Here is a 27,424-nt window from a genome sequence, read left to right as displayed (position 1 = left end):
ACCAGTGAATTCCCAGTCCCAGAGATCTCCCCCCAGAAATTACCCAGTCCTTCCCTGGACATCATAGTCTCATATAAAGTCTGTCACTTTATTGATAGAAAATGATATGAACAAATCCTGTTATTTCAGTTGGAGTTTCCCAGACACTTCAATTCAAGTGCACTGGAATAGATAAAATAATGAAACTAGTTTAAGTACAGAAAGATTCTTTTAAGTGATCATAAGCAATGAAAAATAGAAGCTGGAAGTGGTTACAAAGATAAAACACAGCTAATACCTAATGTAAACGAAATGATTTCAAAGCAAAAGTGTCTCTCTCCATGTTTTAAAAGTCTTACTGGCTGAATTCCTTTAGTCCAGTGTTTCCTTTATCCTTCATATATTGTCAATGCCATGAGTAGCAATGACGCAAGACATGATTTGGGGCTTCTGTTTCTCACTCTTTATGCTCTTTCCTACTCCTTTGAGAATTGTCACCAGCTAGGGTTCATGAGACAGAAAGTCTGAGGATGAGAACCCCCAGCTGTTTACAGAGATATAAATTACTCATTCACATCCTTTATCCTGCCAAAGAATGGCTGCTTAAACAGGTAATAGTTTGGACTATCTGGACTGAAGGGTGTGTTAGCCTTTTGTCTCTGAGGAACAGGTTTGTGACTGCATCTGCAGATTTGGAATATGTCTTAGTACAGTTTTATAATTTTGCATACCGTATTACCACACATATAGTACCATGACAATAAAGACCAGTAAATCATGACTTTTCACATGATACATTTTGTACAAACTGTACCTTGTGAGTTACCAGTCTTGAAAAAGGCGTGGACATAATTTGTACCCCTATTACAGGCTCATATCAAATGATCAATAAAGTCAGTCCGTCTTTCTGTTAACTTCAGTGGGCATTGGATCAAATCCTGCATTAGGCTTGACAACTCGGAGATTTAATGATAATTGCCAACTGCATATTATTTAATTGTCTAGAACATTAGTTAATTGTCTAGAACATTGGAAAATTGATTTTTCTGGCTTATGTCAGAGATACAAACCATGCTGAGTATGTTGTGAAAGAGTTCAACGCATATTTTAATAAAATAACTTATTCCTCAAAATGACCCTGAAATCTCAGCCACCCTCACAGAAACATTTGATATTATCTGGCAGATTTAACAGATGGATGTGGCAAAAGAAATAGCACAAGTAATGCAAAGCGAGTCATGCATTTATTCTCCAGTATGTGTGTTCACTAGACTGCTCCAGATCAGGGAAGGACTCTCCACACTTGCAGAACAACCTGAGTTGGGTTGTTATGAGGAGTTCTCTTAAAGTGCCTTAAAGCTGAACCTGACAGGGCTGTAGCACTTCAGGAACAGCATCCGAGTCTGCTGATTGCAAGATGGTTTTGAAGTAATAAAGAACTACTTTAACAGTTGGGGTAGTTCAGGCTGAATATTAACAAACAATTAACAATAAAAAGCTTTTCAAAATCCAAAGCGTCAACTGAAATAATAACTCCTGAAGTATTCGCTAAGAGCCTGATCCTAAAGCCCATTGGAGTCAATGGAAAGACTCCCATTGACATTAGTGAGCTCTGAATCAAATCCTGTTGTTTTGGCTCAAGCCATCTCCCACTGAAGTCCTCATTGTTTTGATTGTGTAAGGCCTGTAGGATTTGGTCTAGTATTAACACAGATGTTTTCATGAAACAAATCAACATATAAATCAAACAGAACTGCTTTATAATAAAAATATAAATGTACTCCTGCACCACTGGACATGCTAGAACATGAAACGTGAAAAGTGGAATGAATAAATCAGATAAAACTGGCTCTCTGGATTAAGGTGACTAAAATATAGAAAGTAAACAAGAGATATAAAAACAAAAAATTTAAAATAATTCGTTCAGCCTTACTGAAACCGGAGAGAACTCTTTAAACGTGACAATAAACTTGATGGACTTTTTAGTGGGTGCAGTGCTCATGGAAAATATCCTTAATTTAGACTCTTAAAAGAAATCTTAGACATCTTATAACTTTTCTATATCTGTAAATTTCCTTCTATTCTTATTGTAGAAGAGGAACTGTCATTCTGAGAAACAGTAATATGACTGACTGGATTTACATTGTGAAAGAAGTGAGTATCTGCAAACCAGCATGGAGCTTGAAGATGTGGGGAGGTGCTATTGAGTGATTATTTTAAAATTACCTTTCATGTATTTAAAGGGAAGTTGTTCTGTGCTGAAGATTTTTAAAGATGATTCTTGCCTAAGCAACAGAGATTCCTCCAACAGAATAACACAAGCTGAAACTGACAGTGAGTATGGCAGTACACTCTAATAATATTCAGCAAGATTGTTAGATAAGCCATTGGGTGAAAGTGATCATGAAATCACGAGTTCACAATTCTAAGGAAGAGTAGAAAAGAGACTAGCAAAATAGAGACAATGGATTTCAGGAAGGCGGATTTTGGTAAGCTCAGAGAGCTGATAGGTAAAGTCCCATGGGAATCAAGACTGAGGGGAAAAACAACTGAGGAAAGTTGGCAGTTTTTCAAAGGGACATTGTTAAGGGCCCAAAAGCAAGCTATTCCACTGCGTAGGAAAGATAGAAAATGGCAAAAGGCTGCCTTGGCTTAACTATGAGATCTTGCATGATCTAAAAATAAAAAAGGAGTCCTATAAAAAATGGAAAGTAGGACAAATTACAAAGGATGAATATAAGCAAACAACACAGGAATGCAGGGACAAGATTAGAAAGGCAAAGGCACAAAATGAGCTCAAACTAGCTACAGGAATAAAGGGAAACAAGAAGACTTTTTATAAATACATTAGAAGCAAGAGGAAGACTAAGGACAGGGTAGGCCCACTGCTCAGTGAGGAGGGAGAAACAGTAACAGGAAACTTGCAATGAGGTTTACCAGCTAATTCGAGTTAGGGCTTTATTTCGGAATCCCGTTTCACTGCCGCATGTAGATGCAGGCAGTTACTTCGGGCTAGTCAATTTCTAAAATGGCAACCGGCTGGGAACATGCAAATCAAGCGCGGGATATTTAAATCCCGTGCTTCATTTGCAATTTCGGTCACCCTCATTAGCCTCCCTAGATTGATCTAGGGGGCTAGTGTAGACATACCCTCAGAGAGTAGTTATTAATGGTTCTCAATCCTGCTGGAAAGGTATAACAAGTGGGGTTCCAGAGGGGTCTGTTTTGGGACCAGCTCTGTTCAATATCTTCATCAACTATTTAGATACTGGCATTGAAAGTACGCTTCTTAAGTTTGCAGATGATACCAAGCTGGGAGTGGTTTCAACTGCTTTGGAGGATAGAGTCATAATTCAAAATGATCTGGACAAATTGGAGAAATGATCTGAGGTAAACAGGATGAAATTTAATAAAGAAAAATACAAAGTGCTCCACTTAGGAAGGAACAATCAATTTCACACATACAGAATGGGAAGTGACTGTCTAGAAAGGAGTACGGCAGAAAAGGATCTAGGGGTTATAGTGGACCACAAGTTAAATATGAGTCAACAGTGTGATGCTGTTGCAAAAAAGCAAATATGATTCTGGGATGCATTAACAGGTGTGTTGTGAGCAAGACATGAGAAGTCATTCTTCTGCTCTACTCTGTGCTGGTTAGGCCTCAGTTGGAGTATTGTGTCCAGTTCTGGGCACTGCATTTCAAGAAATGTGGAGAAATTGGAGCGGGTCCAGGGAAGAGTAACAAAAATGATTAAAGGTCTAGAGAACACGACCTATGAAGGAAGGCTGAAAGAATTGGGTTTGTTTAGTTTAGAAAAGAGAAGATTGAGGGGGGACATGATAGCAGTTCTCAGGTATTTAAAAGGGTGTGTCATAAGGAGGAGGGAGAAAACTTGTACATCTTGGCCTCTGAGGATAGAACAAGAAGCAAAGGGCTTAAACTGCAGCAAAGGAAGTTTAGGTTGGACATTGGGAAAAAGTTCCTTACTGTCAGGGTGGTTAAACACTAGAATAAATTGCCCAGGGAGGTTGTGGAATCTCCATCTGTGGAGATATTTAAGAGTAGGTTAGATAAATGTCTGTCAGGGATGATCTAGACAATACTTGGTCCTGCCATAATAGCAGGGGACTGGACTCGATGACCTCTCGAGGTACCTTCCAGTCCTAGTATTCTATGATTGAATTCTCCACTAGGCATGCTTGTACACATTAGCAGTCTGAGTTCCTGTACTAAGGATGGTTTGTGTACCATTTTTATACCAGTATAACTATTTTTGTTAGGGGTATGTGAGATTTATTTTAAATAAAGTTTAACTAGTGCAACCTCTAGTGCAGGTGCAGTTGTACTAATATAAAGTTTATTTTCTTTCCTGTATGGCTGCATCTAGACTACAGGCGTCTTTCGGAAGAAGTTTGTTTCGGAAGAGGTCTTCTGAAAAAACTTCTTCCGAAAGAGAGCGTCTACACTACAAACGTGCATCAAAAAAGCGATCTGCTTTTTCAAAAGAGAGCGTCCAGACTGAATGGACATTCTCTCACATGTAAGCTGTGATTGCTATGGACAGAGTGGTCACCAGGGCACCTGTGCTTTTTCCTCTTTCCTCTTCTTCCAAAAGAACTCCCTCTTCACTGTCCACACATGCCCTTTCACGAGAAGGCTTCTACCTCGTAGAATGAGGGTTACCAATGCCGGAAAACCCCCTGTTCTTTCAGTTTTCCTTTGGAAGAACATAATTGCAGTGTGGACATTCCCCAAGTTTTGTTGGAAAAACGGCCATTTTTCCGACAAAACTCTGTAGTGTAGACATACCCTATGAGAATAAGCCATATAGCAGGTCCCTGGTATATGTTGGAGTTGTGTTCTTGAAAAGGGCGATGGATACAGATACTGGGGTCCTCCTGTACAGTATTGTACTCATGGCCACCCCCACGCTGCCTCCTCCTGCCTAGTTCCTCCACTTCCAATTGTGCTCTACCTCAGATCCTCCCCCTTCCTATAGGCATGGGAACTAGGGGTGCAGGAGTGGTGGTGCTGCAGCACCCCCAGGTTTTACTGGGGCCTCCACTCCCCATCCTAGGGCTTGAGTTCTGTCCGGCAGCCCTGCTCCCTGACTATTGGCCCCATTCCTGGAGCTCTGTGCTGGGGCCTTACGTCTTGGGGCCTGGCCACTAGCTCCATGCCCCAGCTGCTGAACCTGCACTTGGGGCTCCATGCTTCCATGTTCAGGAACTAGCCACCAGCTTTGCTTCATGGCTGCTGGCCCTCTGCCTGAGGATCCAAATGTTTGGGGCTTCATGTTCTTGGGGCACTGATCTGGCTCCCTGGCCACATGCCCAGGGCCTGACATCCAGCTTCTTGCTCCCAAGGCTCTGTTCTGGGAGTCCTGGATATTGGCCCCACAGCTGGGTCTCTGCTCCTGGCCCCTCACACGGGGTCCTGGCTGCATGGTCCATGCCCAGGGCTCTGCTCCTGGCTCCCATCCTTTACCCCGTTACCAATGTTCCTACCCTGTATCAGCCCTGCCCAGTCATTGAGTTCCATGCACGGAGTCCTGAGCCTCTGACTGGATAGGGCTGATTAATCACCTGTGAAGCTGTGCTGCTGTGCAGCTTAGAGGGAACATTGCCCCTTACTTCTGTTCAGGTCCCCCGTAAAATAGGGGAAAGTATTCCAATTAATATTGATCCCAATCTGCACAAATGACAGCTACGTGGATTGGGACCAATATGAATTGGAACACATTCCCCTATTGATGAGTGGTGGATATGTGAAATAGATTAAGAGGAGATGAATACCAGGGACCCTGTGATAGTACAAGCATTCTTATGTTGTTATATCTGCATCCACTCTATGTGAGTGTAGTTAAAGTGATACTGCTCTTGTATATGTAGACATTACCTTTGCTTTGCTACCACACAGTGGACTTCCACTCTTTTCTTCCAGTCCCGCTAGGCTAAATTCTTGGACCTTACCTATATTAGACTTTTTTTTCTTAGCAGTAAGAACTCTTATGTAGGGAGACTGTTGGCATTTCAACCAGTGTTGTCTTGACCTGTTCTGGAAGGCAGGTTGAGATTTGTTCTTTTAGAATTTTGCGCTAAACCCCCACACAGTACCATTAACCATTTCCTAGGTGACATTTTCCTGGGGATTAGCAACTATCCTAAATGCTAGTAAGTTGCACAGCCATCATAAGTTAAAGCAGCCTTATGGTTATTCTAATTTCAAGTGGGGGCCAATTCAGTCCCAGGAATTGGAGGGAGGTTGAAAGATGCTGAGTGTCAGACTGGCACAGCTATAGTAATAATGGTAAATACATAATTTAAAAATAAAAAAAATAAATATGCAGATTTTGTACATAAATATTGTCATTGAAAAAGTTAATTTTTTCTTTTTTTTTTAACCAGTTCACAAATCTTTGTTGACAAGCAGGACAGAGTCTCCTGTCATCATCACCATAGATACTTTGCTGCAGGGAGCTGTGTTGGTGAGTATTTGTAAAGAGTCTCCCGTCAGTGGGTGGGGCACAGCTGACTCTCTAGAGTGCCCACAAGTGAGTGTGGCATGCCTTCGCCTTGTAGTTGGCCGAGCGACAACTTCCTACAGCCTAGCCTGGGGTCAGAGCGCCAGGTCAAGGGGGAAGCACGGAGGGTTTATGAACACAGTTTGAGGCGCGGCCCTGAGTCAGGGCGACGAGCAGTGGAGGAACAGTAGTTAAAGTTCTGGCCGGGTTCCAGCCAAGCAGGGGTCGGGTTTCCCTCACTCCTGAAAATCTGACAAGCACAGGGGGAACCTGCCATCCAATGCAGGCCCACCCACTGTACTGTGTCCCGGCCCAGGGCCCTGATAGTGGCGGCCTGGCAGCTACTAGGTCGGCGGGTATCCAGGCTGTTACATGCCATCGAGGTTGAGGGTCATCCCCCCTGCGGGACTAGTAGACTCTGGTGCTTCTCCGGGGTGTCATCAGGTGACAGAGAGGCTGGCAGGGTGTCCATGGGCTCCGGGCTCAGGCAGGGATCCTGGAGGGCTGGTCCAGTCGTCGGTGCCCAGCAAGGGTCCCGGTGGGATCAGTGTGGATTCAGGCGGAGGCTGGTGTCTCTTCTGCTCAGGCCAGGGCTCCGGAGTCTCCTCTGCCCTGGGGGCCTCTGCTGCAGGATTTGGGTTCAGGCATCCGCTCAGCTGGGCTGCCTGGCTTTAACTGAGCCCGGGGCTCATATAGTCCTAGACCCACCCTTCAAGGGTCACAGAGGGTACTTCCTCTTCCGCGTCAGCGGGCGGCCCTGTTGCTGTCCCGGACTCATTAGTATTCCATACTGAAAGGAAAATACCTTTCTTCTTGGTTGTCATTAAAAAAATCCCTGTGACTCCTTTTACACACACTGGTGTCCTTTTGTCCATTCATGGTTTACAGCCGTACAGGCTTTCAAAGTGTTAGGAAATCTTGTTGTTGTTTTATTTCATCTCTGAGCTGGGACATTTACAAATAGAATTTAAGTTAGCAGAATATGGTTCTACTCAAGCCTCATTTTCTTCTAAGTATATGTTAACAGAGGCCTGTCTAATTCTGTATCTCAGTTGGGGATTGTGGTTACAATGTATTATAGGTTGGACCTCCGCAAACTGGCACCCTCTGGTCCAGCAACATCCATTGTCCGGCAGGACCATGGATGCTCCTGGACTAGAGAGCCCGGGAGCCTAAGCGCAGGAGGGCCAGCCAGGTTGGGGCAACAGGGTTAGTAGCATGGATGGGGGTAGCGCAAGACCAAGGCCAGGTGGCAGCCTCCAGCAGTTCTTACTCAGGACAGCACTGTTAAAACATTTAAAACTGAGCTTGACAAAACACTACCAAATCTCCCATAGGGAATACTGGTTGGAAACAGATTCAGTAACATACTAATGGTGTGTCTAGACTACCGAGTTTTGTCGACAAAAGTGGACTTTTGTCGACAAAACTATACCAGCGTCTACACTACCGCTGAGTTCTGTCAACATAACGTCGACAGAACTCAGCAGTTTTGTCGACGCTGGTATACCTCATTTTACGAGGCATAACACCTTCTGTCGACAGAAGGTGTTATTGCCTGTAGGGTTGCGTCCAGACTACGGGGTTCTGTCGACAAAGCAGCTTGCTTTGTCGACAGAACTCAATGTGTCTGGACGCTCTTTGTCGACAGAAGTTTTGTCGGCAATACTGTCGACAAAACTTCCGTCGACAAAACCCGGTAGTCTAGACGTACCCTATGTTTCTAAGATTTATTAAGTGAAGATACTGGCAGATTCTCTTCACTCAGAAATGTGTTCTAGCGAAATGCACTTCGACATGACATTTCTGTGTACACCATATTGTAGAGGTGACACAAGCACTTACTAAGTCAGAAAACTGTATGCCTTGGAGAACAAAAAAGTCAGGGATAAAATCCTAGCCCCATTGGGAGTCCATGACAAAACTCTCATTGGCTTGACTGCGACATGAATTTAACCCAATGTGTTTATTAATATAGTGGCATGTTTTGGCCAAAGTCTTCTAGGTTCCTATTGCTATATAATAAATACTAGGAGATTTACCCTGCATTACTTGGGCTCTTAAACATTTTTTTTTATTTAAATCTTTGTTCTCGGGTGATGCTAGGGATGAGGGGTTCAGTATGCAGACTTTCCTGAACCCCATCCCTCTTGTACTGCAGTAGCTTGGGGCCAAATGAGAAGCTCATCTCCCATTCGGCCAGCATGCACAGCCAGGGGAGGGATGCATGTCCCCCAGTTGGGGGACAGACACACACACACACAGACTAATAGACACACAAACAAGTTATCTGAAATAGATATTAATGGTCCCTTTCTTCACCCCTGCCGGCCCAATGGGATTATAGCTGTCCCCTCCCCCCCTCTTGTGGTCATTCTGCAGTATAACTGACCCTCCTGCCAGACCACTCCCTTTCCATTTTGTGAGAAACAATCAAATTCCAGGCACATCCCATTATACAGTAAAACTCCATTGGTCCGGCATCCAATGCTCCGGCATTCCTGATGGTCTGGCACCATCGGGAACCCGGAAGTGCGGGCAGCCAGGACCAACCTGGCAGCACCCCAGCTGCTCTGCCCCAGGCATACCCAATTTAGCCGCTGCTGAAACTGACCAGCAACGGCTGAATCGGGGACGCCTATGGCAGAGCTGGACTATCGGAAGGGGGGGCTATGAGGGGTCTGCGGTGGGGTGAGGGAGATGCCACCTCAGACCCCTCATAGCCCCCCCTTCCGATAGTCTGGCATATTTGATAATCCGGCACCCCCTGGGTCCTAAAGGTGTCGGATTATCGGAAGTTTACTGTACTTGCATATTCAAATCCTTCTCTTGCTTTAAGATACGATAAAAAGAAGCTGCATACCGTGTTTGGTGGTCCTAGCTATTACCATTTACAAGAGTTCTTGATCAAACAGACTCACAGATGAAACGACAGATAAGCATTTTTAAAATACATAGTAAGATTTACAAATAAAAAGATAACATAGCCCATTCGTAATCAGGATAAACTGTGGAAATGGTAGAACAACTTGGACAGATTTTAATGACCATTGCTTGTGCTGAATGTGGATAGGATAAGAGGTAAGGATTGTGGGTTTTAGCATGTCTGGCTTATTTCAATTTTCTTACTTTTAAGGGGCTGTTAGACTTTCTTTTTGAGGATCAGCCAAATTTGTGTGTAGTTAGCAATGGAGCTGAGTGTTTTAAAATCTCAAAGAAGTTTTATCTGCATCATGCTTCCAAAGATCTTCTGCAGAGGCTGCGGAAAAAAGTAGGTACACATTTGTATGTTTTATGACTACATCCTTGCTAAATTAGATTAGCTTTTCATCTGCATATCTTGTACTGTTTGCGCAGTTGTACATGTGGAATATTTAGACATTAAAATCATGAATGCACTTAAAACAATCTGAGGGGAAAGAAAGAAGCAATTTAAAACATAGCATTAGTTACCTGATTTAATAGTCTTTGAATGAGCATAGTATTAAAGAAACAGCCAATTAACATGATCATAAACCACAAGTAAGATTTTCTCCTGGGGTGGAATCATCACCCCTCCCAATCATTTGGCCTCTTTATTCTGGGTTACAAAGCCCTACAAGTACTGTTTCTAGTTAGGGAAGCATTCCCCTGCCACAGGCACTGTGAGTCTGCGTAATGCTGCTTCCTGAGGACCCCCTTGTTGGTCTTGCTTGCTTAGAGGCCCACAGAGAAACTGGGGAATGCGATAATGTGGACAGGTTCTAGTTGCAGCTTAGGTTCCAGAGGGTGCAAAGGTGGCTTAAACCCACCATAACCTCCTATCTCATGAGCAGCAGAGCTGTGAATTCTGGGAGTCATACTGATACAGCACAGAATGCCACTTCTCCTAGTCTTGATTTGTAAGCAACATTGCATGTAACAGTACATTTTTAAAAGTAGGGTGAAGATGGTCTTGTGCAAAATCAGCACTCTAGATGATTTTTGTTCATTAAAATAAATCCGAAGCATGGGGCACTGTGCAGGTTACATAATTACTGAATATTTTGTTTATATATTTGAAATTCAAATTTCTACATAATTTTCTTCTGTAGCACTAGCTCATGGCAAACATTCAGACTTGCTCTTGGTTGGCTCATTATATAACAAGTCCTTGTGGGCTGTTTTGGTTCTCTGATTGGATAAACTATAACTAAGACGACAAATTACTGTTAAAAATCTAACATGCAGATTGAAATATGTATGTGTGGAATACTGTTTTTCATAAATGTTTTGACTTGTAAAGTTTGGCTTCTGACAATCAACCTTAAGTCAGTCTCATCTGATTTTTGTTGTTGACATGAGTGAATTCACATTACCTTTTTCATGGATTCATTTCCATTAAAATTAGTGTGCATTTTCATATACAAAGATAGAGAAGAGGTTTTCACCGTGCATTGTTCCTGAGAGATTTTGATTAGGGACTGTCTTTGCCACAGGAACGTTCCTATCCCAGTGAGGCGGAGCTGAAGGAACAGCTGCAGCAGGAGATACAATGGCAGATTTTTCGCAAAGCATCTTTAATGAACACAGTTCAACAGATTGAACTTAAACGCAAACTGCTTCAACATTCCTATATGAGTAATGAGCTTTACCCATGGTGGAAGAACTGACTTGTGCACAAATTTTTGCAACAGTAGAGCTATCAGTCCATACCCGCTTACGTGGCTAAAACATCTATCTCCAGACATGAAAGATGGCAGTGTTAAATCAGGGCTATAATGTCTTCACTTTTAGGATGGGCTACAGTAGCAAAAACATTAAGGGAAGTGTCTTCTCTCTGTGTGTTAATACCTAGTATTATAAAACTCTTTGCTTCATGATAATTACCTCTGTGATAGACATCTGTTTTATTATCTACCAATCTTCTACCCAACTGCTATCAAAAGTGAAGAAACATGAAGTTTTTTCTAGACAATTGGTACACACTGGATCAAAATGTCACAGCAGCCATTATCTATCAACTTCAATATAACTCACTGGATTAATTACACTGATTATTGCTGAAGGTAACAATAGCAGAGTTAGATTGTATGGTGTACCTTGTATAACAAGGCTATTATTATTTCCTGGAAAGAAACCAGGAAAGGCTTGAATATTTTCTGCTGGAGAAAACAGTGCATGAAAAATTTAGAATTTGCCATAGCATAGAAACAGAATATGATTTCAGATACTTAAAAATTGAATTTAATGTTGTGGAATTCTGTAGTTTGTATGAAAGAATAGGCTAATAACCTTGAAAAAACAGCCAAGAAGCTGCAACTATGAGTAGTGTTGGTGCCATTCTGGGTTTTACTTTAAAATACTCTGCCTTAATTAACCTTTACAATTGTACCTTACTACTTTTACTGTTAACTGATTGTTTTATATTTTAAAACGTGTCTAAATTATGCATTAGTGTATGTAACTTAAATGCAGAAGTACATTTCTACTTCCAGGTAGTGTTTACTTAAAACAAATTGATTCACTGATATGGCAACTGTTTTTATAATTACTATTTAAAATATTGTAAAATGCCTGTTTTCTGACTTTGGACTCAAAGAAAATATCCTCCCTCACTTGATGGTTCAGTCTAGGAAAGGAGAGATAATTGCCATGTTACTGATTTTGTTTGAATCTTCTGTTTAAAAAAAATGTATCTTATACATTTTGCAATTAATAGGAAATAAAACAAAATACAAAATCTATATTAGAATTTTATTATATTCTGGTGAAATCAAAGTAAAAGGAACATCAAAACATCCACAAACTGTGACTGAATGTTACCTTGTCATGGTCACATGGGGGACAAAAGTGCTTGTAAGAACAAAAGAATTAGAGGGATTATTAGAATTGTAACACTGGTGATACTTTATTTCCTGTATGAAGAATTTTATTCAGTAGGTATTAAAGGCTGAATGAAAGTCTACTACTGATTGATAAATGAACACAGAAAAATCCTAAAGAACCCAACTCTCATCCAAAACATCTAGAACTTTAATATTTACTGTTCTACCCTTATGCATTTTCAAGAGTGAATGATGGCATTAAGATGATGGTTAACAAACTGGTAACTTTATCATTTTCACCATGGTAAAGAGGGATGACAGACTTTAGAATTTATTTATACATTCACAGTAGGGACAAGATCACTTTTAAAGCTTAAATTCTATTGACACATGCCAATTGTGGTGGCACACCTAAAGCATCTTCTAGTCAGTCAGTTGAATTCAGATGCATCTCAGCCATCCTATCCTAGTCTAAATCTGTTTACCCCAGAAATATGCAGTAGTATATGAAGACTGGAACAGCAACAGTAGATTCTCTCTTTTTTTTTTAAACACACACACACTTTCCTAAGGCCCTTTTTACATTTCTCCACCTCACCTACAGCAGTGATGCATAATATTACGTAAACATTTACTGAATTAGCACTTAGTTGAGGTAGCAGGTGAGAACAGAGGCAGCAGTAACAGAGTACTGTACTGCAGAGAAGATGGAATTTCTAGCAAAACAAAGGTACTACTTTGTTAGTTTTCTTATATTTTGGCAATATTATAAACTAAACAAACAAAAAGGAGACATCTCCCCATAGGAAAAAATCTTTCCAGAAAGAAACACTATTCCTATTATAAAAAAAAAAAAAAAAAAAAAAAGCCCTCAAACTAAAGACAGTTGAGAAGACAGTCTTCAGTAGTCTTATACGTCAGCAGTTTAAAACCGTCTTACAATTTCTATAGTTTTGAAAAGTTACCCTGCATATTCTCTTGTGAACATGAAAACACATATACATTTAAGTGGAAAACACCACAGCCATAAGTAAAACAAATTCATATGCACAGGAAAGCACTGGTATTTGTTGGTGGATCTGCGTCTTTTTTTCTACTTAGTTTCAAATAAAGTTCCCGAGTATGTAAGGAGACAAATGACACTGAATCAGTATTATCTTAACAGAATGTGTGTGCACGTTTTAAGCACATTTCTTTCTCTACTAGATCTTAGGAATTGGCAGTCCTAAGGCATTACACATTGGCAAGTGGCTGCTGCTTGGTATGTTCACTGGCAGGGGGATTACCAGTATGATCTTTTCTCTCCTGCTTTTTCCAAGGTACGTTTCAGAAGATAAACTGCAGCATGAAGTCCCCCTATATTCACCCACAGTGTATGACCCTTTTGCCATAAGTGTCCCATTTTTGACAAGGCCTACAATGCAAGAAAAAAATGAAAATTAGTATTCGTGGAACTGGTTCCGAAATATATGAATAAGGTTGCCTAATTCCACTTATGAGCCTCTATTCAAAGACTACCTTTTGCCAAATTTAATCATTCAAAGCTGAAATTTTCCAGGCAGTTTCATTCTGTCTTAAGAGATTTAAAAAGAAAAAACTTTATCTGGCATTTCAAAGAATAAGGTAGGGAGAAAGTGTAATTCTCATACTTTCTACTTTAAGTGCCTGATTCTGCTACCTTAATGTTCTTATTGTCATTTTGTTTGTAAGTTTATTACACTGAGAATACACAGACTGATCCTTCACTTTTGGAATTTACAGGTCAAACACCTGTATAAGTAGTTTCACTTAAACTGCTTTTCTGACTTACTCAAAACTGAATACTGTGTCATATGTTATATTTTTGCAATTTACTTCACCCATTAAGCTTCAGTGTCCTTAAAGTCAATCTTCCTCGGCTTTTTGAATGGAAGGAATTAAGGACAAATATATGAAGAGAATCAGTTAGTTTTGGAATTGGGATGGTTTTTTTTTTTTAAGAGAGATGAGAAGTGTTGGGGTATATTTTTTAAGTGTGTCTAAAGATGTTTCAGTTATGTGTGGAGTTTTATTCCTAGAAATTTGAAAAACGCAATAGCGAAAAAGTAGTAAAATGTGAAAGGCAAACTTCTCTAAATTTGTAGTAATGATTCAGATTTGACCGGGGTGACATAATACATCAGTAGTTCTATACACAATACACTGTCAGAAGCATGAATTTTACATGTTAGTTTATTAAGTTCACCTTTGTAATTTAGGTCTAATCACTTCTAATACTGAAACAGCAGAAATCTATTCCTTAGAAAGGGACGTGAATCTAAGATAACTTTACTGCAGAAGAGAATCTAGAATCTAGTTTAGAAAGAACATTTTAAATTTGCATGTCAGTTAATTTTGAACACAGTTTTAGGCCTTAAGCTTATATTGACTTTTCTCTGTCACTGTGGGTGTTTATAAGAATAAATAAAAATAAAAAAGAATCGCCAAAGAACAATCTGTGATTCTATACCTTGGCAAAACATTTCCTGTCTTGGGTAAGTAGTACTGCTCTGCCTGTCCCAGGTCGGCAGATGCGACTCATCTCCATAAGACAGGCTGGATAGAGATCCCAGTTCTTCTTCTTCGATCCTATCCTAGAATTAAAAATATAGACTTGTTTAGTGAATGTGTGTTTGTAGAGCAGTTGAAGACTAACTGAAAATGAACTAAACTTGCAGCACCTTAGAGACTAACAAAACATGTAGATGGTATCATGAATTGTCATGTGCACAACCCACTTCAGATGAATGAGTTAAAGGTTCAGTCTTTCAATAAATAGTGGGGGAGGGGGGGGGAGAGAATAGTCAATGTCTATGCTAAATGAAGCTGATAGCCGAGTAAAGCATCTATTGAAAGCTTCTACTTTGCTGATTTCTGTTAATGCTATTCATATGCATTATCATTTTTGCACTTGAAGTTATGAGTATTGGCTGTGCACGTGTATTTAAAATGCTTGCTTCTGGGAGATAACAGGAGGCTTGGCCAATCATTGTGAAAGGGTTGCTAGTCAAGTGAGTAGCAGTACTTCATTAACAATGTAGGTCAGGTGGTGCTAATCCACATCTGATGAGCTTTTCTATAAACATTCAGACCAGCATGTAAGTAATGGCTACTGCCTAAAGAAGGCAAGTCCTGCATGGACAGTTGACTTACTCATACGACAAATTCCATCTTTGGACATAATTTAACACAGCAAGAACAACAGGATTCCCTCCACACGGACAAGGGTATAAAGAGGGCCCTGAAAGCTCCTCCATTTTGTCTTCAATCCAGCTAATCAATGAACTAAAGCCTGAAAGGACTGCTGACCCATATTAACTAGGTATAGGCAGTCCCCGGGTTACGTACAAGATAGGGACTGTAGGTCTGTTCTTAAGTTGAATCTGTATGTAAGTCAGAACTGGCGTCCAGATTCAGCCGCTGCTGAAACTGACCAGCAGCTGACTACAGGAAGCCCGAGGCAGAGTTGCTCTGCCCCGGGCTTCCTGGAATCAGCCGCTGATCAGTTTCAACAGGCTGAATCTGGACGCCAGTTCCGACTTACATACAGATTCAACTTAAGAACCCCAGGCGTCCCCAAGTTCGCTGCTGCTGAAACTGATCAGCGGCTGATTCCAGGAAGCCCGGGGCAGAGCAACTCTGCCTCGGGCTTCCTGTAGTCAGCGCTGGTCAGTTTCAGCAGCGGCTGACTTGGGGACGCCTGGGGCAGAGCAGCTGGGGTGCTGCCGGGTTGGTCCAGTAGCGCCCAGAGCGGCGCTGGGGGACCAACCGGCAGCGCCCCAGCTGCTCCACCACAGGTGTCCGGAGAAAAGCCTCGTCTGCTGGGGGGGAGGGGAGGGATGTACTAGCTCCCCCCCCCCCCCAGCAGACCAGGGAGACGTGGGCAGCGGACCGAGACGCACTGCGGTCCCGCCGCCCGAGTCCTCCGCGGCTTTGCTCCACATCTCCCTGGTCTTCTGGTCTTCAGCAGACCAGGGAGACGCGGAGCAAAGCCTCTGGAGACGCCGGCAGCGGGACAGCCGCGGCGCGTCTGGGCTGTCCCGCTGCCCGCGTGCTCCGCGGCTTTGCTCCCCGTCTCCCTGGTCTGCTGGTCTACCGGCGTCCTCAGAGGCTTTGCTCCCCGTCTCCCTGGTCTGCTGGTCTCCAGCAGACCAGGGAGACGCAGAGCTAACCCCATTCGTAACTGCGGATCCGACATAAGTCGGATCCACGTAACTCGGGGACTGCCTGTACATGAATGGGTAACCAGTTACACGGTAAGCATCACTCTTAGTGGGTGATGCTTACTGGATAATGGTTAACTTTACCTGGGGGTCCACAAGCCCATACAGCTGTTGGCTCCCAGCCTCCTGGTAGGGTGGGAGAGGGAGAGAAGTGGGGCTGTAGTCTGGGAGTTGGCAGACTCACACTGGGTGGCGCTGTGGGTTGAAGCATCCCCTGCCCATGTGGGCCATTCCAACTCACCCGTTTAGTTAGTTATCTGGTTAAACTTCAAGTTTAACCAGTTAGTTAAACAGGATTTTATCCCTAATCCTAACAGAGAATGTAGTCTAAAGACTTATTTTAGGACAGCAGTTTCTTCCATCTCTACAACAAGCCTGCACCAAGAACTTTGCAATTGGTGTATGTGTTTGATTCCTTTAATAATTTTACTCACCCTTTTTTTCTGTTAATAAACCTTTTGATTTTAGATTCTAAAGGATTACCACGGCATGGTCTTTTGGGTAACATACAAGGTATATTTAACCTGGAAATGTGCTGTTCCTTTGGGATTGGAAGAACCTGTTCTATTTTGGTGAAATGGGTTTTCATAATTTCTCATCTGTGTAAGGAGTGGTACTGGTGGTGGCACAGGAAAGCTGAAGTGTCTATGGGGATTGTTTCTATGACTTCTTGCTAACCAGTGTGGCAAACAGAAGTGCTCTCTGACTGGTTTGGCATGCCTTATAGTGGAGGATCCCAGCCTTGGGTTGTAAGTAGCTGTCTTTAAGCAATTTTCCCTGATTTCACTTTTCAGCAGTGCCCCCCAGAAACCTGTATGACACTTGAATTACACACTTTATACCATGTTTCAAACTAGAGTGAATTTTCAGAATTTGTGAAGCACTTGGAAGTTGTTGAAGGCTACAAAAGTACTAACAACAATTATAGAAGAGTAGAAGAGGCCCTGAAAATTCTAGAAGAATTGCTGTCACGTGGTTCACTCAAATATAGTAACCTAAAAAACTGTATTTAAAAATGATGACTTGCACCTCTTTCCAAATGGCATGTCTGTTACAATAACATCCACAGAGCTGGTCCTCAAGGGGAGATTGCATATATCCCACTGAATGGCATCTATCGGCATGCCCCAGGAAGTGCCACTGTGAATAAAGGCATTCATATCAGGCATGATTTATTACTTCAAAAAGGCTTTAAAAAAATCTCAAACACGAATATATTAAAAACAAAATTAAACAAATCCATGAGAGAGGAATTTCTTTACGTAAACAGCTGAGCCAAAAATCTATGTACACTTCTCTTACCTTTCTTTATTCTGATTTTTCTTTAATAAAGAACAGATGTTATTTGCTGCTCTCTTCATAGCCTGTGGGTTGTTATCACCTGCAATATGATAACAGGTAGGCCACTCAGTAGCCCCCTGAAAATGGAAGAAATTATGATAAAATCTAGTATGCTGAAGTGGTGAATTAAAATGAGGCAAATAGTTTATGTACCTGTAAATGACAGAATAAAGCAATAACACTTTCAGATTCAATAATCCTTGCAATATATCTATTTCATATATCATGCATCTTTAATGACCTGACAATACTCTAGGATTTAGTTATTTACTTCTGCAGCTTGTATGAGGAAGGGCAAAAGCCACTAAAGAAAAAATATATTTGTAGCTGTTTGCAGAAGCTTATTGGATAGTCGAGTAGTAATGCGACTAGTTGTCCCCACCTCCCTGTCCCTCTATCAGAGAGAGGCAGCAAGAGGGGAAACAGGGGTCAGTGGCTCGGGGGAGCTGCTTAAAAGCCACTTCCCCCCAGCCCCTTCTCTGCCAGGGGCAGGGGAGGTAGAGGGCACTGCAGGAAACAGTGCGTGCGGGGACTTAAGTAGTCTTGGTTCATGCCACTTCTATTGTGATTCTGCTTTTGAAATGTACAAGAGCTCCTGCAGGGGTCTTGTACATTTCAAAGGCTCAGGCACCACAGGGAGTGCGGGGCCAGCAGGGGAGTTGGGCCTGTGCTCACTGAAGGACAGGCCTGGTCTTACCATGAGACAAACTGAGGTGGCCGCCTCAGGTGCCAGACTGTGGGAAGGGCGCCACTAGGACCCAGAGTGTAGAAAGTTGTGTCCGCTGCTGGTGCATATGTATTTTCTCTGCTCTAGATGCACAGAGATGGTGGAGGGCTGCGTTGAAGGAAAGAGGGCACAAGAGACATAACAGGCACGCAGGAAAAAAGGGGCCATGAGGGCATCACTTGAGCTCCCCACCTCAGGTGCCAAAATGTTGTGGATAGGCCCTGCTGCAGGGCTTCCACTTTTGAACTCTTGCTACAGTTCAAAGGCAGAGGCGCCCTTATAGGCTAATCGACTATTCCGAAGTCCCATCGACTATTCAATGAGTTATTTAATCTAAATTTAAAATCGCTACTCCATTTGGCTGCTTCAGTAGCTGAATATCAGTAAGCTATCCAGCATTTATTTGATTCATTTAAAATATGTACAGGATTCAGTCATGCATACTATTAAGCTGCCATTATTCAAGGCCCTTTCCTGACAAAAAGGATTACCTCTATTGGTATAGCCCCTGTTCCACTCATTGGATCAATTATTATGTCAGTTGGTTGAGGATTGCAGAGCCTGAAGAATGGAAAAAACTCTATTAAGAGAAAATCCTAACAGATGCAAAAGTTTCTACTATCAAGGTAAATTGGAGAACTACTTAAATTCTTCAAATTATATTATTCCCACCAAGTAAGGAAATGTTAGTAACCATCTGGAAACAATGTTTAGTTAACTTTAAATACAGTGACATGATAAAGTATTGTGAAAGATGCTATTAGCAAATTGTTATGAGCACAAGCTATGGCCAAAACATAAGTTTTTCCCCTTTGCTACAAATTATAGTGATTATCAATCATTTTAAAATGTACAAGATACTTGTTTGACCTCTTAGTTTATTTATAATGATTGTAAAAGGGCTTTTCAGAAAAGAACCAAGAAGCTTAGTTTCTAGAACAAAATTATATGGGAATGAAAAATTATGCACAACTTATTGCACTGACCTGAGCATGCCATAAGCAAGTGTGGATCGAAGAGTTGTAGGTCCAAAATGTGTAATATTTCTTCTGTGAAGACTCTCTTCAGTTAATGCAATGCCCACCACTATTTCATTATTGTTAATGTTCAAGAGGACCTAGGATAAAGTTTGAACTATAATGTAGGTTTATTATGTAGAAATATTAAATAGTGTACTTATTTACACTATGCTTTATTTTCACAGGATTCTTTACCAGTAGTAAGAATGTTTATGAAGAGTTTTGAGATCCTGGCAGAAAAGTGCTATGTAAGTGTTCAAATTCATTACAGGTGAAACCTCTCTAAAGCTGAACTCTCTGGTCTGGCAACGTCCGTGGTCCAGGAGGACCACGCATGTTCCTAGACCAGAAAGCCCTGGTGGCAGGAGGGCTAGTAGCCAGCCTCCTTACACTATGAAATTTATTTTCTCTGTGCAGGTATTTATAAATTGTGGGCAAGGAAGATGCATTATGGTGTCAATTACAAGAGATTACAAAATACATATAAGCCCCATAAACGTGAAAAGTCAGAGAAATTAAGTTAAACTTGATTTCTTAGAGTAAAATTGTCTTTCATTCTACTATGAAACAACTTTTTCTCTTGGAGCAATAGTGTCATAAAAATATTAGCTTAAGCAAAGATACATGAAAGCTATGAAGTAAAGCAGCAACTCATCTGTGGGTATAAATATATGTGGATATTTTTGAAAAATACTGGTGCATTGTACCTCCACATCAAAGTTGGTCATGTCAGCCTTCCACTGGAAGTAATCTTGCACAGCTCCACCAAAGTCTCTTGCTGCATCATTTGATGTAAAACTATGTTTGTCACCAACTCTATTGCATGTAACACGGAATTTCAGCACCTGCTTTTCTTCACCTTTCTTGCAGTCGCCAACTGTGTCTTCGTTTCCAGTTATATTCAGGAATTCATCTTTTCCATCTAATTGGTCACCTGCTAGGATCATTTCCTCTGTCTTTTCTGTATTCTGTTCAACAGATTTCAAGCCTGGGGTATTTTGTGCGTGGTCAAGAAACTCTTCATCAGCATCTTTTTCATCTGCTCTGTCCTTTCTTCCATTATCATTCAGCTTTTCCTTGCTTGCACTACTCTGATTTTGTTTTTTATATTTTGTCTTTCTTTTCTTTAGGTTGGTATTTAACTTCCATACTGTCAAAGGGTCACTCCAAGGCAGTTTTTTAGCCAGGTCCTCCAAATCTTTTAGAGCATCTTCCTACAAAAGATCACAGTATAACCAGAATATTCAATGATATATGTTGCAACTTTAATTATTTAAAGAACTACCCAGAGTCAGTTTTGATAATGCACCGCACTCTGACCTGCAACACATCCTTGACTCTGCTTGAGCAAAATATGCAATTGTGCTAGACTGTCCAATGATTCTTTCACTTGAACACTTAAGAGGAATTGGACAAGTATACAGCACACAAACAATCCTAGCCACAAGACTAAATAATTCTAAATCTACTCTTAAGTTTAGAAAAATCCTCATTCAGAAATTTCCTTATGAGGAAGCCAATATTTATTTTTTTATTTTCATTTATTTAAAAAAAAGTCATATCTATCTGAAGATTTGGCAACAGATATCTTACCTTAGTTTCTTTAAATTGATATTCTGTAAACTCCTGAACAACAACAAATAAATTATCCACTGATCTTAAACGATGAACCTAAAATAAATTACAAAGAATGGTAATGTTACTAGCCAGACGTAAATGTCTGTAATTCAAGTTTAGTCTGATTACATCTAGACTTAAGGTACAGCACTGAAACCATTTTTAGGCTGACTATTTGATGCTTTATTTTGTAAAAATATGTCTAGTTTCTGTAATGCTTTTGCTACTACTGTCTGGCTACGTCTACACTGGCATGATTTTCCGGAAATGCTTTTAACGGAAAAGGTTTTCCGTTAAAAGTATTTCCAGAAAAGCGCGTCTAGATTGGCAGGACGCTTTTCTGGAAAAGCATTTTTTCTGGAAAAGCGTCCATGGCCAATCTAAACGCGCTTTTCCGCAAAAAAGCCCCAATCGTCATTTTCGCGATCGAGGCTTTTTTGCGGAAAACACTACTGTGCTGTCTACACTGGCCCTTTTCCGGAACAGGTTTCCGGAAAAAGACTTTTGCCCGAACGGGAGCAGCATAGTTTTTCCAGAAAAGCACTGATGATTTTACATTAGATCGTCAGTGCTCTTCCGGAAATTCAAGCGGCCAGTGTAGACAGCTGGCAAGTTTTTCCGGAAAAGCGGCTGATTTTCCGTAATAACTTGCCAGCGTAGACACAGCCTCTGTGTACAAATACCTCTTCTTCAATATGACATATGATAATCACAAAGACCTAATGTAGAACAGAGAGAAAAACTCATCTTGTTTCAAATTATTTGCTTCTGAGTTAATCCATTGTTGCAGCAGAGAAAAATCTGAATTTAGTTCTTGAAATGTAAGTAAAGATTTTAAATAATGTGTATTCAGATTCTCTCTCTCTCTACAACGTAAGACCAAAGGTCCATCTAGCCCAGTATCCTGTCTGCCCATAGTGACCCATACCAGATGCCCCGGAGAGGGAGGATCGCAACAGGTAATCCTCACTCTGTCACCTACCTCCAGAGAAACACAGGCTAGTGACACCATTCCTACCAATCCTGGCTAATAGCCATTGATGGACCTAATCTCCATCAATCTATCCAGCTCTTTTTTGAACCTGTTAAAGTTCTAGCCTTCACCACATCCTCTGGCAAGGTGTTCTACAGGTTGACTGTGTGCTGAGTGAAGAAAAAAACTTCCTTTTGTTTGCTTTAAACTTGATGCCTATTAATTTCATTTGGTGACCCCTAGTTTTTTTATTGTGGGAATAAGTAAATAACTTTTCCTTATTCAGTTTTTCCATACCAGTCATTTTATACACCTCTATCATATCTCCCCTTAGTCTCCTCTTTACTAAGCTGAAAAGTCAAAGTCTTTTTAATCTCCCTTCATTTGGGACCCGTTCCAAACCCCTGATAATTTTTGTTGCCTTTTTCTGAACCTTTTCCGAACCTTTTCCAATGCCAATATATCTTTTTGAGATAAGGTGACTGCATCTTTATGCAGTATTCAAGATGTGGGTGTACCATGGTTTTATATAGAGGCAATAAGATATTTTCTGTCTTATTCTCCATCCCTTTTTTAATGACTCCTAACATTATTTGCTTTTTTCACTGCTGCTGCACACTGAGTGGATGTTTTCAAAGAACTATCCACAATGACTCCAAGATCTTTCTCTTAAGTAGTTGTAGCCAAATTAGCCCCCCTCATATTGTATGTATAGTTGGGATTATTTTTTCCCATTACTTTACATTTATTAACATTACATTTCATTTGCCATTTTGTTGCCCAATCACTTAGTTTGGTGAGATCTTTTTGAAGCTCTTCACAGTCTATTTTAGTCTTACCTATCTTGAGCAGTTTGGTATCATCTGCAAATTTTGCCACCTCACTGTTTACCCCTTTCCCTAGATCATTTATAAATAAGCTGAATAGGATTGCTCCCAGGACAGACCCTTGAGGGACCCCACTAGTTACCTCTTTCCACCCTGAAAACTTACCATTTATTCCTACTCTTTGTTTCCTGTCTTTTAACCAGTTATCAATCCACAAATGGACCTTCACTCTTATCCCATGACAACTTACTTTACTTAAGAGCCTTTGGTGAGGGACCTCGTCAAAGGCTTTCTGGAAATCTAAGTATACTATAGCCACTGGATCCCCCTTGTCCACGTTTGCTGACCCCCTCAGAGAACTCTAGCAGATTAGTAAGGCATGATTTCCCTTCACAGAAACCATGATGACTTTCCCCCAACAAATTATATTCATCCATGTGTCTGACAATTGTATTCTTTGCTATAGTTTCAACTAATTTGCCCGGTACTGACGTTAGACTTACTAGTCGGTAATTGCCAGGATCACCTTTAGAGCCCGTTTTAAATATTGGTGTCACGTTAGCTATCTTCCTTTCATTAGGTATGAAACCAGATTTAAAAGATAGGTTACAAACCACAGTTAATAGTTCTGCAATTTCCCATTTGAGTTCTTTCAGAATTCTTGGGTGAATGCCATCTGGTCTCGGTAACTTGTTACTGTTAAGTTTATCAATTTGTTCCAAAACCTCCTCTAATGTCACAGATTGAAGTGTCAAGTCCTCAGATTTTCACCTACAAAGGACGGGTCAGGTTTGGGAATCTCCCTAACATCCTCAGCCATGAAGACCGAAGCAAAGAATTCATTTAGTTTCTCTTCAATTACTTTATTGTCTTTGAGTTCTCCTTTAGCATCTTGATCATCCAAGGGCCCCACTGGTTGTTTAGCTGGCTTCCTACTTCTTATGTACTTAAAAACATTTTACTATTATTTTTTGAGTTTTTGGCTAGCTGTTCTTCAGACTTCTTTTTGGCTTTTCTTATTATATTTTTACACTTAATTTGACAAAGTTTATGGTCCTTTTTATTTTCCTCACAAGGATTTGACTTCCACTGTTTAAAAGATATATTTGTATCTGTCTCTGCTTCTTTTACCTTGTTATTAAGCCACGGTGGCACTTATTTGGTTCTCTTACTGTGTTTTTTAATTTTGGGTATACATTTAAGTTGGGCGTCTTTTATGGTGTCTTTGAAAAGTTTGCATGCAGCTTGTGGAGATTTTACTTTTGTCACTCTACCTTTCTGTTTACCTAACTTCCTCATTTTTGTGTAGTTCCCCTTTCTGAAATTAAATGCCATAATGTTGAGCTGCTGAGGTTTTTTTCCTACCACAGGGATGTTGCATCCCATCCTGAGATGACGTGTACCCAGTCAATATGGGGATAGTTGAAATCCCCCACTATTATTGAGTTTTTAAATTTGATAGCCTCTCTAATCTCCCTCAGCATTTCATAGTCACTATCACTGTCCTGAAAAAGTGGTCGATAATCCTTACTGCTATATTCTTACTATTGGAGCATGGAATTACTATCCATAGAGATTCTATGGAACATTTTTGGTCCAGAGAGATAGAGGAGGCACTTACAAATTACTACTAGAATATTTTGTATATAGTAGAGTATTATGTAAGTTTGTTTGTGTGTATACATATATAGGTAGATTTTAATACTAGAATATATTGTTTATAAGAGACTGGAATATAATTATTTTTATTTGTAAAAATTATTTCTATGTTTAGTCACAATGGTGAAAAGAAAGAATAGGGTTTCTATGACTTTTTTAAAATGATAGTTCAAGATGTATAAATTCCAGTTTAACAGCAGTCATAGTCAAATACAGATGGGGCTGCATTTCAGCTGTTAGTTAAATATTTGCAGAATATACAATTAGTGAAATCTTTCAACATATAAAAAGCATTATTTATCATTAATTTAAGATGATGATAACATTAGAAATGAACCCAATGTTTAGCATTCATAATATTCAATTCATATACAGAAAATCACTAACTGATCATTTAAATTTGTACATCAAAGGGAGAAAACAAGGCCCAGGACAAATAGGGGGAAAAAAAGGAATACCAATAAATTCCTAACCTAGATAAGTTACCCAAGGAACAAAATATGCAAACCTGTGAAAGTTTCTCTACTGAAATTTCAAAATAGATTTTTCCTCGGTCCTTGCTTATTCTGGACTGTGATCCTAATTTCTCTTTCACTTCATCTGCTGCTGTGAACTCAAAACCAGTTGGTACAGTAGCTCCAATAGTGACCACGGTCTCTTTCAGGCTTGAATGGAGATCACTGTCTGTGTTTTCAGTTAAAGGTTTATGTGTATCATCGAGGTGCACGTCTGCTAAGGTGTCAGAAGCCTCTTCAATATCTGACATTTTGACAGCACTTCAGACCCCAGCGCGACTATTATATACAGTGGCAGTAGCACTCCTGCAAAGACAAAAACGGTCTAAGCATGGCACGTACGAGCCAACCCTTCAGTGCGTCTCCTCTGAGCGAGGAGGGACGGAATAAGCATCAGTCTGGATTAAACAAGGAGTTTGAGCCTGGCCTAAGCGAAGGTCTTCCCCTACCCATGGCCAGCGCTCGCTGAGGCAGCTGGGGGAGAGGGCGGGAGGGGGAAGGGTCTCCCCGCCACCGTGCCCCCGCTCCACCGGGCTACGTGGGGAGCGAGCGGCTCGCGCCTCCTCCGTTCCGCGCGCGGCCTGGCGGGTGGCCCCTGGGGATAAGCTCGCGAGGCGGCTCCTCGCGAAGACTTCACCTCCGAGACTAGGGCGGACGCGATTCACCGAGGCCCCCCCGCTGCTGCCCGCTGGTGGCTTCCCCACCCGGGCTCCTTACGTTCCCTGCGGCCGCTCACCCCCCCAACCCGCTCCTCGGGGCGCAGCGTTCTCGGGCTGTCCCAATGCTGGGGGGAGCAGGGACAAAGACCGTCTGTTAGTTACCGGCGGCAACGGCCAAGAACGCACAGCGCGTGAGGGGCGCCGGCAACGCTACTTCCGGTCCGTGGAGGTCAATCGCTACCAAGCACTTCCGGGGCTGTCCCTCCTTCCGGCGTGCGACCGGGGGGGGGGGGGTCGCTTCCCCCTCCGAGATCCGGGCCGGGCCCCGCCCAGTGCCAGGGCGTGCGGCTTCCTCGCGTTGCTGGGTTACGTTGAGGCCGTGCCTAGAAAGCTGGTCCGGTTGGTGCGTCTTGCAGACAGGCTCTATCTTGCCGCCTCGTCTGCCCCGTGCACTGGGCGTAGCTACAGCTACACTGCACCCGCCGCTGGGCCGCGACTCACATTTGACTGAAGCCCCTGATTGCATCCAGGGATGTGGAAAGTTAACGGGTGAGCGTCACCCGGTTCACGGCTGGGGGCTGGAGCAGCTCCTCGCCTGCCGGCCGCTCCAGCCCGGCCAGAGTCGCTCCTGTCCACAGAGGGCGTGGGAGCACAAGCTGCAGGCTGGGACTGTAGATAGTTTCTATCTTTTCAAATATATTGATTTCAGTTACAATACAGAACACCCCGTGTACAGTTCTCACTTTACACTTATTTTTATTACAAATATTTGCACTATAAAAAACAAAAAAGTATTTTTCAGTTCATCTAATAAGTTTTATACAGGCAGTCCCCGGGTTATGTACAAGATAGGGACTGTAGGTTTGTTCTTAAGTTGAATCTGTATGTAAGTTGGAACTGGCATCCAGATTCAGCTGCTGCTGAAACTGACCAGCGGCTGACTACAGGAAGCCCGAGGCAGAGTTGCTCTGCCCCAGGCTTCCTGGAATCAGCCACTGATCAGTTTCAACAGCAGCTGAATACTGCCTGTAGGCGGGTATTGTAGTTTCAAGAATGCTTGGTGAAGATCCTGTAGGTGTTTGTCTCTCTCTGAAGGGTTGGAGCAAATGCAGTTGTACCTTAGTGCTTGGCTGTAGACAATGGATCGAGTGGTGTGTCCAGGATGGAAGCTGGAGGCATGAAGGTAGGCATAGCAGTCAGTAGGTTTTTGGTATAGGGTGGTGTTTATGTGACCATCACTTATTTGCACTGCAGTGTCCAGGAAGTGGATCTCTTGTGTAGACTGGTCCAGGCTGAGGTTGATAGTGGGGTGGAAATTGTTGAAATCATGGTGGAATTCTTCCAGAGCCTCCTTCCCATGGGTCCGGATGATGAAGATGTCATCAATGTAGCATAAGTAGAGAAGGGGCGCTAGTGGACAAGAGCTGAGGAAGCATTGTTCCAGGTCAGCCATAAAAATGTTGGCATATTGTGGGGCCATGCGGGTGCCCATAGCGGTGCCACTGGTTTGGAGGTATATATTGTCACCAAATCTGAAATAGTTCTATGTGAGGATAA

The 27,424-nt window shown here is 41.8% G+C and overlaps 2 protein-coding genes across 13 annotated transcripts in view; one reads left to right on the top strand and one right to left on the bottom strand.

The window, feature by feature from the left end:
- The window catches only part of LOC102445688 (cyclic nucleotide-binding domain-containing protein 2-like), a 44,096-nt gene extending 31,888 nt beyond the window's left edge, over positions 1 to 12,208 (top strand). For all 9 annotated transcript variants that reach the window (XM_075938723.1, XM_075938722.1, XM_025189534.2 and 6 more), the window contains 5 exons: positions 2,073 to 2,133; positions 2,223 to 2,313; positions 6,388 to 6,467; positions 9,640 to 9,774; positions 10,961 to 12,208. In XM_075938723.1, the coding sequence (XP_075794838.1) occupies positions 2,073 to 2,133; positions 2,223 to 2,313; positions 6,388 to 6,467; positions 9,640 to 9,774; positions 10,961 to 11,134 (541 nt within the window). In that variant the 3' untranslated portion in view covers positions 11,135 to 12,208. The remainder of the gene's footprint in view (positions 1 to 2,072; positions 2,134 to 2,222; positions 2,314 to 6,387; positions 6,468 to 9,639; positions 9,775 to 10,960) is intronic.
- Positions 12,205 to 26,178, bottom strand: THUMPD3 (THUMP domain 3 tRNA guanosine methyltransferase). Of its 4 annotated transcripts, none has more exons than XM_006132814.4 (10): positions 26,030 to 26,178; positions 25,202 to 25,514; positions 21,211 to 21,288; positions 20,325 to 20,831; positions 19,585 to 19,715; positions 19,090 to 19,159; positions 17,833 to 17,948; positions 17,560 to 17,670; positions 14,778 to 14,901; positions 12,205 to 13,703 (listed from the first exon to the last, which is right to left on the bottom strand). In XM_006132814.4, the coding sequence occupies exons 2-10, from the start codon at positions 25,457 to 25,459 to the stop codon at positions 13,572 to 13,574; spliced, it is 1,527 nt and encodes a 508-aa protein (XP_006132876.2). In that variant the 5' UTR covers positions 25,460 to 25,514; positions 26,030 to 26,178; the 3' UTR covers positions 12,205 to 13,571. The 4 variants fall into 4 exon arrangements, with proteins under 4 accessions (XP_006132876.2, XP_006132879.2, XP_006132877.2 ...); XM_006132817.4 differs by having other exon boundaries at positions 26,054 to 26,077; XM_006132815.4 differs by having other exon boundaries at positions 25,945 to 26,074.
- Between the last annotated feature and the right edge of the window lie 1,246 nt (positions 26,179 to 27,424).

Source organism: Pelodiscus sinensis, chromosome 11 (genome assembly GCF_049634645.1).
Source record: "Pelodiscus sinensis isolate JC-2024 chromosome 11, ASM4963464v1, whole genome shotgun sequence".
Lineage (NCBI taxonomy): Eukaryota > Metazoa > Chordata > Testudines > Trionychidae > Pelodiscus > Pelodiscus sinensis.
This window is presented reverse-complemented; position numbering and strand designations above follow the sequence as displayed.